The sequence below is a fragment of the Haliotis asinina genome, chromosome 8 (assembly GCF_037392515.1).
Source record: "Haliotis asinina isolate JCU_RB_2024 chromosome 8, JCU_Hal_asi_v2, whole genome shotgun sequence".
NCBI lineage: Eukaryota > Metazoa > Mollusca > Gastropoda > Lepetellida > Haliotidae > Haliotis > Haliotis asinina.
This window is the reverse complement of record NC_090287.1, coordinates 13,372,042-13,387,041: the sequence shown is the minus strand read 5'-3', so window position 1 is coordinate 13,387,041 and position 15,000 is coordinate 13,372,042. Positions and strand designations below refer to the sequence as shown.

The 15,000-nt window shown below is 41.2% G+C and overlaps 1 protein-coding gene across 1 annotated transcript; it reads left to right on the top strand.

Moving 5' to 3' along the window:
- Nucleotides 1-1,896: 1,896 nt before the first annotated feature.
- LOC137294473 (elastase-like) lies at nt 1,897-13,135 on the top strand. The gene is made up of 2 exons (XM_067825496.1): nt 1,897-1,938; nt 10,560-13,135. Exons 1-2 carry the CDS (start codon nt 1,911-1,913, stop codon nt 12,482-12,484), a joined length of 1,953 nt encoding a protein of 650 aa, XP_067681597.1. The 5' UTR covers nt 1,897-1,910; the 3' UTR covers nt 12,485-13,135.
- Nucleotides 13,136-15,000: the final 1,865 nt, after the last annotated feature.

The window sequence follows — 15,000 nt, the reverse complement described above, 5'->3', positions numbered from 1 at the left end:
GCACATTTGTCAAGACATCAGCAACACATACGATGACAAATGAGGTATTTCGTTTGAGGCGCCAAGTATATGTGCGGCTATCAGCATTTAAATAGTTAATGCATAGCTGTTGTGTGCATCACCCACAATCCAGATTCTTACATCACACAATCTACTCTACGTTTTACATCCAGATAGGAAACACTAATGTATTTAGTGTCTGCTAGTTTCATAGTGATGCATTACACAACAAGCTGGTAACTCAGAGGCGGATGCACAGTTTCGAGAAAGAGGAGGTCCACACGTCATTTTCACGAGAGTTTCAAAGTCTCAATAAACGTTTAGGACAAACGAGGGAGTGTGCACCCCGGCACTTTATAGAGGACGAAAAAGTAAAGCAAGATGTTCATGATTGTAACATTGAAATCATACAATCTACTCTGCTCTTTGAAGAGATTTATCGTGTGCGCGGAGAGGGTTTTGTCGCTTCCATAACGTGTTTGGAATATCCTTACATTGAGATTACAATTAGAAACTATTTAAAACGGAAAATTCGTTATTTTGTTCCCACGGAGGAATCAAGCAGGGGGAGGGGGAAGAGGGGGGTGGGGTATATTTTTCCTTAACTTTCTCTCATTTTAGAGGGGTATGGTTGGGAATAATTTTTATTAGTACCGCAAATGAGATTCACTAAAGTAATACTTTGTAGCAGAGATGGTGTTGTCTAAAATAGAGACACCCCAGCAAGTATTACCGTACATTACCGTATTGTGGGACGGTGGGCAAGGCTTTCAGTGAGCGAATGATTGTTCCCCGAAGCCAAGGGTGACAGAGATTCAACCTTCGGCCGGTGAATAATCGAATGTGAACCAGATAAACTGGTGATTAACAAAAGTGGTATTGTTTCAGGTACATGTTCAACAGGAAATCGCGTGAGCGTAGAACAATGAAAATTGGTGTTTGGTTCAAAACACACTAGGGAAGACCCAGTTTCTAGTTTCCTGTCTTTGGTAGAAAATTCAAACATGGTTTTTTCGTTATTCACGAAAAAATGATTAAAACAAAATTATTTTAAAAACAGAAAGGGCTTGACAGTTGATAATTCTCATTTGACCCAAACGTTTAAAGCATATGCTTCTATTTGTCACTCCTGCTTAGTGGACAATAAAAACAATACCTTGGTTGGTCTCACCATGACATGAATTAGTTCATGAAGCAATTATATCTCGCAATACCCATACGCTTAAAGCAGTCATTATAAGCTATTCCAGAAATGAATGTTACTGTTGCCCGCTATTGTATACCATTTTAGTATCTCTCTTTTCACTGATACGTAAAACAGGTTTCCTTCTGCACTTCACTGGTGTTAAAATCAACGTATACCATACGCCTAGTAATGTAGAACTGTTACTTAAGTTTGTAATCCTGAATGTAGATTGTCCATTTTGAAATCTTACTAAAATGTTAAAAGGTTGGCCACTGCATTGATCATGAAATCTACAAAAGTATGACAACCTGAAATCGACATTTTCTCATGGACTTTAAACCTTAAACCATTATCAGAAACAAGTATCAGTAGCTTGATATCAGTTTTGTCCAGATGTGACACATAAAAATGGAATGACTTCATCACAAGTTGAAAACGGCTTTGCATTTCAACAAGTAGATCGTGATAATTCTGACGAGGGTTAGACACACAATTCATCAGACATTACAGAGAATCGAACAAACTAGATTTGATTGGTCGCGTTACCTATTTATCCATCCAATTCGACATTTCCTTCAAAACATTGAAATTTGTCAGACATTTAAGTCACAGCAAACAATGGCAGTCTCTGGAATTGTATTTCTGAAACAAGTTATAATTCGACCAGTCTGTATATATTGGTAAGGTTGTCGCAATAGATGTCCATAGCCAGCTGACTGCCGTGATGACTTCTTCGGTCCTGTGGGCAACGAGTGAGTAGCACCGTTCTTACATAGTCTACGTGTCCCTAAATCCTTCTGTGACCTGTTTCTGGAATCAGCCCAAACCCGTGTACCAATACTATCGTTGTAATGACAAACATGTTACGACTGAATGGAAGCTAATAGACTGTTGTATGCATGGGGCCTGATTTGTGGCTGCAGTTTAGGTTGATTAATTCGTCTCGTGCTGGGACGTATTCAAGAACATGTGGTATTTTCGACTTTTAGATTGATGAATCACTGTGTGCTTCACAAATATATGAGTCCTTGTAGAGCTAGTTTCGTGAATTGTCTTTTAGGTGTAGATTTAATTAAGTAGGATTTGTTCTACTGTTTTCTGTTATTCCAATCAAACGACGGTGTTTGGACACAGTAACTGTCAATGATTTGTACGTGGTTCCCATGTGGGTAATGGAACCAGAAGCGTTGGTTAGGCGAAGTAATTCTTTATTTATAAGGCTAACCCATTGCCTCTTGTCTAAAAGGGGAGTGAATTGGATTGACTTTAACGTACCTGGTATTTCGAAGCTTATACCTCTTATCAAAAGTTGAATGGCATTTCAGCTTTTTGTACAGAAATTGTTCCGTCAAACGTTGAGTGAAACTCGGCTGTTGAACACGGTTCCAACGAGTAAATACGACTGACACTGCTCTTTATGAGTGTCTGTCTGTATCACTGCATGGTAAGTGGCGATTATTGATTGTAGGAGATTTGTCGTCTAAACAGACAAAATCTCAGTCTTTGACATCAAACACTGGTAGCACTGGTTGATTGTCGACCAATATTTCATTTCTCCAATCTTGGTGTTACCACATTAGTGTGAACCCTGTTTCTGGTGTCTCCCGCCGTGCTATTGCTAGAATAATGCTTAAAACGGTGTAAAACTGAACTCACTCATTCACTCGATCACCCTTAGTGTTACTTTGACGGTTGTTATTTAGTGTTTAGGGTTTAGAAGAAATACAACTTCGATGATGATGATAATAATAGTGATGAGGAAGTGTGTGTGTGCGTGTTGTTGACAGAGGTGCTTGCGAGCGTGTGTGCGTACGTGCACGTATGTTGGGTACTGCATATACTATGCTCTGGAAAAGTCCAGGCCGCCCCAAGATACAGTGTCACTGTTTACCATGTCTACACCTTTAAGACACAGCATACTAACAACCTCCATTTTATCCTCAAAACGTTCTGACCCAGACATGAAAAACCACCAATGCGAAATACTTAAGTCCGAGGTCCCAGCGGTGACACAAGTGCCGAATGCCACGATCAGCAGGTCGTTACTTTAAGTCTCAGGATAGCCACTGTCACCCCCATACCCACTATAGGTCTCAGCGAGGTGATATACGTTCACACTTCAGATAGGGCATTGTACCATATACTTAAATTTTCCCAAAAGACATGATATAACTGAACAGTTCTTACCAATAAAATTTTGTATATAACGATCAGAGTTTCAAGGGTCACAGGAAGGCCATTAAGAGGTTCCGTGTACAAGAACGTCTCATGCTTGGAGTAGTTCTCAAGACCACACACGATACATAAACATATCTCTATAACCCACGGCTCGCTTACTCATTGATTCAAGCGTCACAAGCAGACAGAATAAGACACCCCCCGAAATCTAATTAATACTGGTCGATAGGTCTCCGCTCGGGACCGACAACTGTTACTATGTGGAGTATATGGAGCAGATGTAGATGGTTATTCCCAGGCCTGGTGCAGTCGCTGTATGATGTGTTAAATGAGCCACAGATACAAACTACAAATCATCCGACGTCCAGCCTCTAACGAGATAGAGGCCGCTAGAGGACTGAGCACCTATAAATATTTCTCTAAGAAATCGCCGATCTTGCTAATTAAACCCGATCAATGAAAGGGTTGGTCGATATGGAAGGACAGTAGGGGTCGTTCATATTTCATGTGAGCTAATCCCGGTGGGAATATCCAATGTTTCAATGTCTTTTTTTCAAACAGCTTGAGATATGTGGTACGTGATGGAACGAGGAAAGAGTGGGTGGGTGAGATACTTGGTGTTGAGAGTGGACGGCCTTGTGCGTACGTGCGCCTGCGTGAGTGAATTATTAAATAATTAAATACTGTCGATTTAGCAGTACGTGTATTTCCATTTTATGGCTACTTGTAATGTAGTGTGTGTAGTGTGTAGTGTGTAGTGTGTGTGTGTGTGTGTGTGTGTGTGTGTGTGTGTGTGTGTGTGTGTGTGTGTGTGTGTGTGTGTGTGTGTGTGTGTGTGTGTGTGTTGATGTGTCGGCCCACTTTAACGGCAGAGTGCTGACCACTTGACCATCCGTGTCTCTAGAATAGCAGCAAGAAAAGTAGTATTTTTAGTAATACTGACTGGACCAGCCACATCAATCACCTATAGCATTGGTAACGCGTCATGCTGTGGTGGTACTATGGTCCATAGAAAGTAACAAGTCTTCAAAACCTTGTAAATTTACTCTTTAATGTTTTCGCACTGAATTTTAAGAATTAGGATTCCGCTGTGTTGAAACATATTTACTCAAGTTAAATTGTAGCAATGGACGCCTTCATTTAGTGTGTGCCAAATATATGAGCGCTTCAGCTTAGTCCATCCACATACAACATAAAGGAGTTGCTTGATGGCATGTTTCATTGTTGCATCTTTCCCTGGGGACACGGGTGGCCTCGTGATTCGCACCGCCACATTTCGCATTGCCGGGTTTTCAGAGTGCCAGAAACCTGCCATTACGGGGTCAAATCTCAAATTCATGGGTTTCATGTCAGCACCTGCATATCCCGCCTTTATCGTAGCGTGTTTTGATTGAAACACACTCAATCGCTCAACCACCCATTCAACCATAAGCTCACTCAACCGTTCATTCAACCACTCAACCACTCAACCACTCATTCACTACTTGGCCTACCGAAGCATCTTTAACACCCATCGCTCATGCAAAATCAACGAAGCAGTCGTTATTGATTCAAGATGTTTGCAGCGCCATATTTCACACCCCCGTGGCTTGATTGGTCAAGTTTTTGTATTGAATATTCTGTAAAAGGAGTAGGGCTCGGTTTTGCAATATTCTGACGTCAGGTTTATGACTCCCATGAGAGCCTTTTCAAAATTAACAGACAAAAGTGAGTTAAATATATGAGCGCTTTAGCACGGGTCATCTACAACTTGAAATATAACATGTTTCATTTAAATTTTTGGAACGCAGTACCATAAAATATAATATTACAAATCACGCATTGTCAGGAAAGTCAAAAGTGAATCAGGATTTATACCATGTACGATGCTGACAAAATTAGAAACATTATCTGGGATTCAGATTTGCCTTCAATGGTTCCTCACACAATCCCTGTCCTGTGCATGGAATTTTCTTTACATAATCACTTTTGTTCGAGACAGTCATGTTTGTCTAGAGAATGTTTGCATTCAGTTCCTTATGCGCTCTGGGTTGATGCCTGCACGTAGGAGAACTTGTGGTCTTGTTTTAAACGTCGATAGAAATCAATAGACTAACGTATTTGTATTGAAACGTCCACACTCTTAAACACGCAGGGGTTGTAGACATGCCCTGAATCAGTGTCGAAGCATTTCACTTCGCACCTGTACGTACCAGCATGTACCACCAACCATGCACCACCCTTGAACATGCTCTGCTAAGCACCATTATTACTTAACAGTCTCTACTAAGCACCACTATTCTTTAACATGGTCTACTATGCCACACTATTCCTTAACAGTCTCTACTAAGCACAACTATTCCTGAACATACTCTACTATTCACAACTGCAACAGCACTGTGTTCTGTGTTATATCAATTTCTTTCACCCCAAGCACTATGTTGTTCGCATGCACATCAGACCGTCGTCTTTCCAGTACTCGACATGACCCACCATTTACTAATATACTATCCCAACTGAGTAGATTGATGTTCATGTTGTTGATCTCTGGAATGTTTGCTCCAGATTCTATTATTTACAGCCAGACGCCAAGTGGTTAGTTTAGTTCGGCGTTAAAAACAAAGTAACAAAGAAACTAATGTTTACGGTGCTAGAGTGTGCACCACTATTGTTTAGGTGCTAAACAATACACATCTGTTGTCTAGATGATACACCATCATCGTCTACGGGGCGCCACAATACACCTCTGTTGTCTACAGTACGCCAATATACACCACTATTGTTTACAGTGCTCTACAATATACCTCTATTGTCTTACAGTGAGCCAATATACCCCACTGTTGTTTACGGTGCTCTATTTTCCAGCATTATGGTCTATGGTGCTCCATTATATACCAACATTGTCTACGATGCTCCTATTCACACCACTAGTGTTTAGTTATAGGTGTTCCATTAAACACGCCTATTGTCTACGATAGTCAGCCATATACCACAAATGTCTGCGGTGCTCCACTATACACAACTACTCCACAATACAATGGTGTGTCTATAGGCGCTCCAGTATGGGTCACTGTTGTCTACGGTCTTTCACTATGGACTGCTGTTTTTTAGAAAACTTTCAAAATAATCACCGAATAAATAACTGAATTTGAAATACGTTTCTCGACCTTTAAAACAGCCAAGTATATGTAGATGTGAAAGACTGTTCCTGCGTCATCATTTTCCATATCATTCCTGAAATCTGAATAACAGGAAGGTAAATTACTTAAATATCGTTACATATGGATGACCTACTATTGGATTCGTTGACTGCATTTTTATACAGAATATGAACTGTCACACTGTGCGCCAAAACCCCTTTAAAGGACATCGAGAGAATGACTTGTGAAAACTCGTACAAATGATTTGCGTACTAGTCTCCCTCCATATGATTTTGACCTCCTCGCTAAAAAATAAGTTGCTTACTTTGACAGTAGATATGTTACAGGGACAGAGAATTTAAATCACTGTCTCTGTTTGTATATCGTCTTAGCTATTTGTGACATCACAGGACAAAATTCGTGGAGGAAATGATACCAGGTGCTCAATGTTATCGTAAGACCATGCGCAACTACGGAGTCATCCGTGGATGACTGTTTGTCATAGAGTACGATGTCTTGAGTCGTTGTTCATATCAACCGCGGGTCTTTCTGGCCTTGACTTGATATATTTATGGCGCCATGATGTGTCTGAAATATTGCAAACCTACACATTAAATAGTTAAGTGAGTGTGTTTAGTGTTACGCTGCGTTCGGCTTTATTCCAGATGTATCACGACGGGGGACACCAGATATGGGTTCACTCATAGTACCCATAGGAGGAATCGAAACCCGGGTCTTCGGTGTGACAAGCTGGGATACTCCACCGCCTCGAAATAGTTAAAACAATGCTGCGGTGCCGAAAATAGTGCACGTGTGATTCAGCGGTCTCAAGTTCTCTGAGTGATAAAATTGAAAAATAGCTAGAAGCTGATGAACCCGACTCACTCACTCACTCACTCTCTGTAGGGCAACATACATTATATGGATTATTTTTTTACTTTTGGGATAAAATATGGCAATAAAGAAATATGCATTCTAAAGTCTAAACCCCGGAGACAGAGGAGTCCATTATCTTGCTCTGCTCTGCGGAAACCTAAACTGCTTACAACTGACCTAGTCTATGGCCAAGCAATCTGTCTACTCGGGCCGAGTAGAATGACAAAAATACACATTTAATCTGAAATCGATAACAACTAATTAGATATGTTTTCGTTTGATGAGATATTAAGTTGTTCCAATAGAAAATATCGGAATTTCCCAATTTCAAAAAAATCATTTCTTTTTCTAAAAAGAAAGTGCCTGGCATATCCACTTTGGGATATACTAAAGACAAAAAAATACGTTTTAGTGCGTGGATCGTTTCACAGAGACATTGGAATCTAACTTAGTGAACGTCAGTCGACATACATCGGTATGCAATCGATAAGCTCGGCTGAGTCATAGTGAAAGCCAGTTTTGTGATTTCGGTGGAAATACTTTCAAGCCAAATCCTGTACAAATGTGCATTTACGAAATTCTCTGATGTCTCCAGCGAAAAATTCTTCTATTTTGAAAAATCCGTATGGTGAGTTACTGAGAAAACTCCCAGAGCTCCCGCGTGTGTTAAAATGTTTGAAATAGACATCAATATCTTCCGCATCGACGCAATCAAAAAGTGTGCAAGTATAATTAATTTAAGGGATATGTATAGAAATATCGAGTATAGAAATCTGTCAACGGATTTGATATACATTAGCTGAGCATCTTACACTTGCAAATTGCATTTATCTTTTTCATCACAGAGAAACGGTGAAACATAAACACTTGTTCATGAGAAATACTATGTGATTGTGATAGACACGCTGACGCGAAACACCATCACTTACATTCTTACAGTTTACACACACACACACACAGAGAGAGAGAGAGAGAGAGAGAGAGAGAGTGAGTGAGAGAGAGAGAGAGAGAGAGAGAGAGAGAGAGAGACGCACAGAGAGATCATGAGACGGTTGTTAGAGGCATGCGACATTTGTTTTTCACACACCCTCTAGTCATACATCCTTTGAGCCATGTTATTTCTCTTTCGCTCATTTGTAATGCTAAAGCCCTCAATGTAGTTAAGAAGCAAGATCTTCCACATGTTGAGCTGTCTGGTTCTGAATAGTCTGTCGTTAGTCTTTTAATTGTAGCTACTTGTTTCCATCAACATTGTGCATGGGTAAAGACGAAGCGTTGGTTCACCAAACGCGATGTTCACACCAATTCTGCAAAGTGTTACTTCCGAATGCCAAAAACTTCCACGCACTTCACTTTGATCGTGTCTCTGCAACTATGTCTCACATTATGCCTGTCACATTACCATTTTCAACGCCAATCTAGCTTATCAATGAACATACAAAAAAAGTAACACCTGATAGAGCTCGAACACGACGCTTAACTCAAACAGTTCAGGTAACACCTAACACAATCTTCGGAACCTCAATCTACAATTTACTTCATATCGCCTACCATTTCCAACTTAATTGCCTTCCGTGTGTATCAATGTAGACGGGTTGTGAAAATTCATTATCGGAGATGTCGTGAATGGGCACTTATTTTATCGATTTTGTCTTCTTAGAGACGGCTTAAGACGATAAATATACAGAGAGCAGTAGTGTTTGTTCAATCGATTTTAAGTTTGTCCCCAATTTGCTAGTCTGAAATGAAGTTTTGTGGTTATAAAGCTATTACCAGTATCCTAATTTGATCTGTAACGGTGATTGAACGACATGTAATATCTTTAGCCCTAGGTTGTGTTTTGACAACACTTCCAACCTTTTAATCAGTGGGTTTATATATTGGCATAGAATCTGCGCCTATGCCACGAAGTCTGCTGTGTTAACAGATTGCTTACACAAACTGGCTGCAGTAGGGATTATAGGTGTGGATCGTTACCTCCACCGAACTACCACGATAATTTCTAGCGATTTTGCTATGTGTTCACTCTGGTATGTGACGGCGCGTGGATAAATTGTATTTATCATTTTGCTTTAAAGGCTGTTGGTGTTGCCATGTGAGAATGTTTGATCTAAATGGAAAAACTGAAATGAACGCTGAGGATATTTAGGTGATGTTTTGTTCATAAAATGTTTCATATCCCACTGAACCCCTTGTGATCTTAATTACTTTGCCTGTCGCTAAATAGCTTCAGTTCTCGTAGGGTAGGCTGTAAATGGATGTTGCTCTCGTAATATTGCACATGAATAAACGCTATCAGAATTTGTTTTTTAAGCTTAGTTCTTTATAATTCCATTGGGATGACGTGCCAGACAGGTTTGTGCAAAGAGTATTGAATCAGTATTGTGAGCAACACACGCTAGTGCTGAACGATGACACGTTGTCAACCAAGTCACGGAGCGTTACCGTTACTGTGGTCGTCTCATTGGTTTCTGTGACCGATCATACCCATGAATTCACACAAAGAGAGGGTGTGGGGGTAACAAATAATGGTCCTAGGTGGATAAACGTCGAGTCATGCTCGTGCTGTCAACTACTGCTTTGCATCGTATAGAATCGATTATTTCCTGGACACCCTGATATAAGCATTTAGAGAGGATGCTATGGTAGGTCCAGTCTAAACAGACATGTAATAATTGTCCCGTGAACATTTAGGTTAGCATTAGTCTTCGGCAACCCAAGTCTATGGGAAGAAGTGACAAACGGGATCGGGTGGTCAGGATCGCTCATTTGGTTGATGAATGTCATCGCATCATTTGCTTTGATCGAGGTATATTTTGTTAATCATTGGATTGTATGGTTCAGACAGGAACATTTACAGACAGCCACTACATAGATGGAATATTCTTGAGGCGTTAAACATCGAACAAACTCAATTACCAGGTAACAGGAGATTAACTTCCCATTACCAATTCTAATTATACAAACTTCCCATGCGCTGCTGTGTGCACAGAACCTGATTTTGTAGGTGTACATGTTGATTTTCATACACATGTACGAATGCATTTAATATTATTTCGAAAGCAATGTGTAATTGTTACTGTCATACGTTATGCAGATGACCTTGTGCAAATAGGATCTTTGTCAGACCTTCGCCTCCATTAATAATGTTAGATTGTTTTCTTGTAGACTTGATTCATTCATCTCTTATTTACTTCCAGTTTTGATGTCGGTATGTGCCTCTCGCATAGAAGCGGCCAAACGGATGAATGCAAGACAGGTGCTTCTCGATGGCATCCCTGACGTTGTCCCTGGGTACACCAGGAGGCGGCCAATCCGGGACACAGAGACAGTCAGGAGAAGGGAGACGAGGGATGTGTTCCAGCTAGCTCAGGGGGAATCGTTCCAGGACACAGAAGAAGCCAACACAGTTCAAGGAACACGACAGGTCAAAATGAAAGAAAAGTACCACGGTGAAGAAGTGTTTGGGGCATCGGTGACTCTGACCATGACGGAAGAGTCTGGAATTGTAGTTGATGCTACCGGAGACTATGTTAGGAACATTGAAGAAGACATTAATGAGCCAAGGGGGAATTTCACTGAAGATCAGCTTTTTGATCAGTTGATTGCGTATGCTGGCGACGAAAATAGGGTTGACGATATAAAAGGCAGGAGGATTTCGTATGAAATATTCGTAGATGAAAATGAGGTGTCTCATCATGTTGCTCTGATTGAGTATTTAATTGAGACTGATGAAGTTGTAAAACGTCCTACGGGCTTCGTCAACACGAGGACTGGGCAGGTTATGTCCTATTATAACGCCATGGAGACGTGTTTTGATAGAGGTGATGAAGACATAATCGGTGGAAATAAGAAAATTGGCATCATCCATTATGACGGCACACATAGATGCTTGGAGTTAAGACAAGAAAATGGTATATGCTATTTGGAAAATGAACATGTGAAAGTTGTGGACATGAACAACTCGGCCATAGAGAGGTCAACTGGGGTGGCTCGTTTTGATTGTGAAGGGAATTTTAATGATAGCATAAATGGTGCATATTCGCCTTCTATAGATGCTCTGTACTACGGCACTCAAATTGTCAAAATGTTCAAGGAGTGGTACGACACAGAACCAATCAGAGGAGGATTAACACTCAGGGTTCATTTTTCACGAAACGTCATGAATGCTTTCTGGAATGGCCACAACGTATCGTTTGGGGATGGCAGGAGGCGATTTATCTATCCTCTGGTTTCCCTCGACATTGCTGCCCATGAAATAGCGCATGGTTTCACCGAACAACATTCTGGTCTCATCTACATTGGACAGTCGGGGGGACTCAACGAAGCTTTCTCGGACATGGCAGGGGAAATGGCAGAGCTGTACACGAACGCAACTGACTGGCAGGTTGGCGCCGAGATCATGTATAGGCGTCCCATGCGATTCTTTGCAAACCCCGAGAAGGATGGAAGGTCCATTTCCCACTTGGACAAATACTCGGACAGAATGTCTCCTCACACGACTAGTGGTATATACAATAAGGTGTTCTACCTCCTAGCTCACGAATATGGCTTGAATCCTATAGAAGTCTTCCGAGTGTTCCTCCATGCAAATAAGATGTACTGGCAACCCCTGACCAACTTCATCGACGGAGCATGTGATGTCATGCAGGCAGCCTATGACATGGGCCAACCAGGAGAACCTTTTGCCAGAGCATTCAGAGAGGTAGGCATTGAAGTTTGTGACGTGGAGGACCATCTGCTCCATCTGAGGCTCAACCGGACCAAAGACGACATCACCGTCTCCAACACATCCAGTCCTGCGTTTGGTTTAGATCTGCCAGACTGGAGTAAGGAGATCCTGGTCGAGGCTACAAGTGACGGCGGAGATGACATCACCATCACAGTTTTCAGTGAGCCATGGAAGCAGATTAATGACTCCACTGTTCCAATGGTTCAAAGCGCAAATCGCGTCACGTATGACGTTACTGGAGCAGGTCCGCATTTCTACGTCATCCGTCTGTCTACCGGAGGATCTCCCATGACAAATGTCCGTCTCACTGCAGGATACACATGCCAAGAGAACTACTCGACATCGAACCACAAGTATACCTTGTACTTCAACAAGGAATGTGGAAATGCATGAATAACAGAAAGAGGATGAGTACTAGTAACATACTAGTAGCGTATAAAGAACTGGTGCTGAGAACAATGCGAGGTGAAGCAAACATATACCAAAACTTTTATGCGCTGATAACATGCATTTACCTTGACACTAACCACAGCTAAACACTCTCAGAGGGACAAGCACGTCCTCTTTTTCTGTTATTCTTTCTTGGAATGAATATTTCAGTGGAGTCATTATGGGCTAAGGGAGAAGATTTATGTCTTTCTACATATTTTCCACAATTTGTTTAGTGTTCGAAGTCCTTATTCACAACAAAATTGATAATTCGAATTCCTTCCACGTTTCATTAATCAATACAAGTTAACAACTACTGGCATTGAGAAAATTGGATGCGTGACGTTCCCTTTCATCTTTAAATATACATGTACCCATAAAAACGGCATTAAATAGCCTTGCTTGCTGGTTGAATAATGATCAAATGGTAAAATCAATAGTGGCAATATGTCTTACTTATGTCAGTTATTAATGAAGATGTGTGAGACCACAAACATTTGGAGTAAGAAAGGAAACTCTTCATGGTACTTATGAACAGCAACAAACTGAAAAGCTTTCATCTTGTCACTGCAGACATGGTGGCAGATGTGGGGAGTAAACATGTACCCAACATGACTGAATTGTCATTTCATCTCTGCGAAAAAAACGTCCTTTAGAGTAGTGGAAGACAGAACCCAAGTTGAAGCGAAAGTAAAATCCTGCATAGTACCCATGCTCTCAGTGAGATTAAGTTGAAATATACTGGTGGTAGATCTGAGATGCATTTCGTCATTTTGACACGGCCTAAAGCTCCACATTTGATGGCGCTTTTTCAAGATATTGTGTTCAGAATCTATTTTGTTTTGATATATATTCATGTGTGTTTGGTAGATTAATGATAAGTTTTCAATGATATGTTCATCGTTTGTCTGCGCAGTGACGTTTGTTTATTTATATTTTCATTTCCAACTTGCCGAACGCATCAATGATTTTCTCTATGACTGTGACCTTAAGCTAATTGAGACTAGACCAGGCAGTCTCTGTAAACGATGTCATGTGCAATGTTTCTGGTAGTTGTGGTGTACCATTCAAAGTCTTCCAAGGATGATGACCCGTGAAGGTCCGGGGTGAAATAGGCCTTCAGCAACCCAAGCTTGCCATAAAAGGCGACTATGCTTGATGTAAGAGGCGACTAACGAAATAGGGTGGTCAGTCTCGCTGACTTGGTTGACACATATCATCGGTTCCCAATTGCATAGATCGATGCTCATGTTGCTGATCACTTGATTGTCTGGTCCAGACTCGATTATTTACAGACCGCCGACATACAGCTGGAATATTGCTGAGTGCAGCGTAAAAACTCACTCACTCACTCAATCAGTGTAGGGATGATCATTAGAGTAATACATTCAAATCTGAACATCTGTTGAAATAGCGAACGAGGATGTTTCATGGAGATATAACGAACATGAGCCAGTTGCCATGTGCCACACAGTGTCAACAATGTGACAAACAATATAATCTGTCACCCGTCAAAGAACGTGTATCCGACCAAACTGAAATGTAAAACTATCGCGAGAGCAAAATCAGTGTTAACAAGCCAAATCATTAGTATATATGTGGTTCACATGATAAGATCGCCGCCAAACATAGTGTCATAGTAACTATCTTCTGAATAAGTGTCTGGATGGGTTCCACTTCTTAGTAGGAGCTTTGCCGGAGAGACCGGTCTTGCGAGGACAATCAGCAGTTCGTTTCACATGTACAAGATACGAGAGTGCTTAAGTATATTTTATTTATGGGCTTCACACATTGTACCCATGTGGGTTTTCGGCGAGACGAGCCAACGATTCAAGTTGATCACTAGAATACCCCCGCCCGATGCTAACAATGAACCCATTTGTGGGACGTTTAAGGTGTGGGATGGTTTTGGTAAAATCCACTCAAAACAGACCTTTAGTAAACCTCGAGTACAGGCGAACAAGGATAAGCTGGACTGGCGAGGTGAAGATGATGCACGGCAATAAGCAAACCCATTTGGTTTGTGAAAGGGAGAGCAGGTGTAGGCCAGTGAACGTGCAGGGCATGACAATGAACTTGATTCCGCGCGTAGCTGCACACGCCTTGCTCATGAGACTGCTTCTTCTATCGCTCTACACGTGATCGGGAGCAACCTGGGTCCCATTCACTCACGATGGCAATGGCCAGAGAGCTGCATTCCTGTATGCTTATAAGGGTCAAATGTCAGGTCAGTGTTCAACTTATCCTTGTTTGCCAGCAGTATATGGTGGCACGTTATCAACCTAATCCCCAAGCGTGGCCAGTCGATCTCATAAATTGCCTCTCAGAACAAACTTTCTTTTCCTTCTAGACTATAAGTCTTTCGAGTTGTTTCATAAGGATGACTTCACAACAGATTATTCTATTTTATATTTTGCTTCCTCACCTACGTGTGTTTATATGTATTTGCTTGAATGAAAAAATGAAAATGTCTCCTTCTT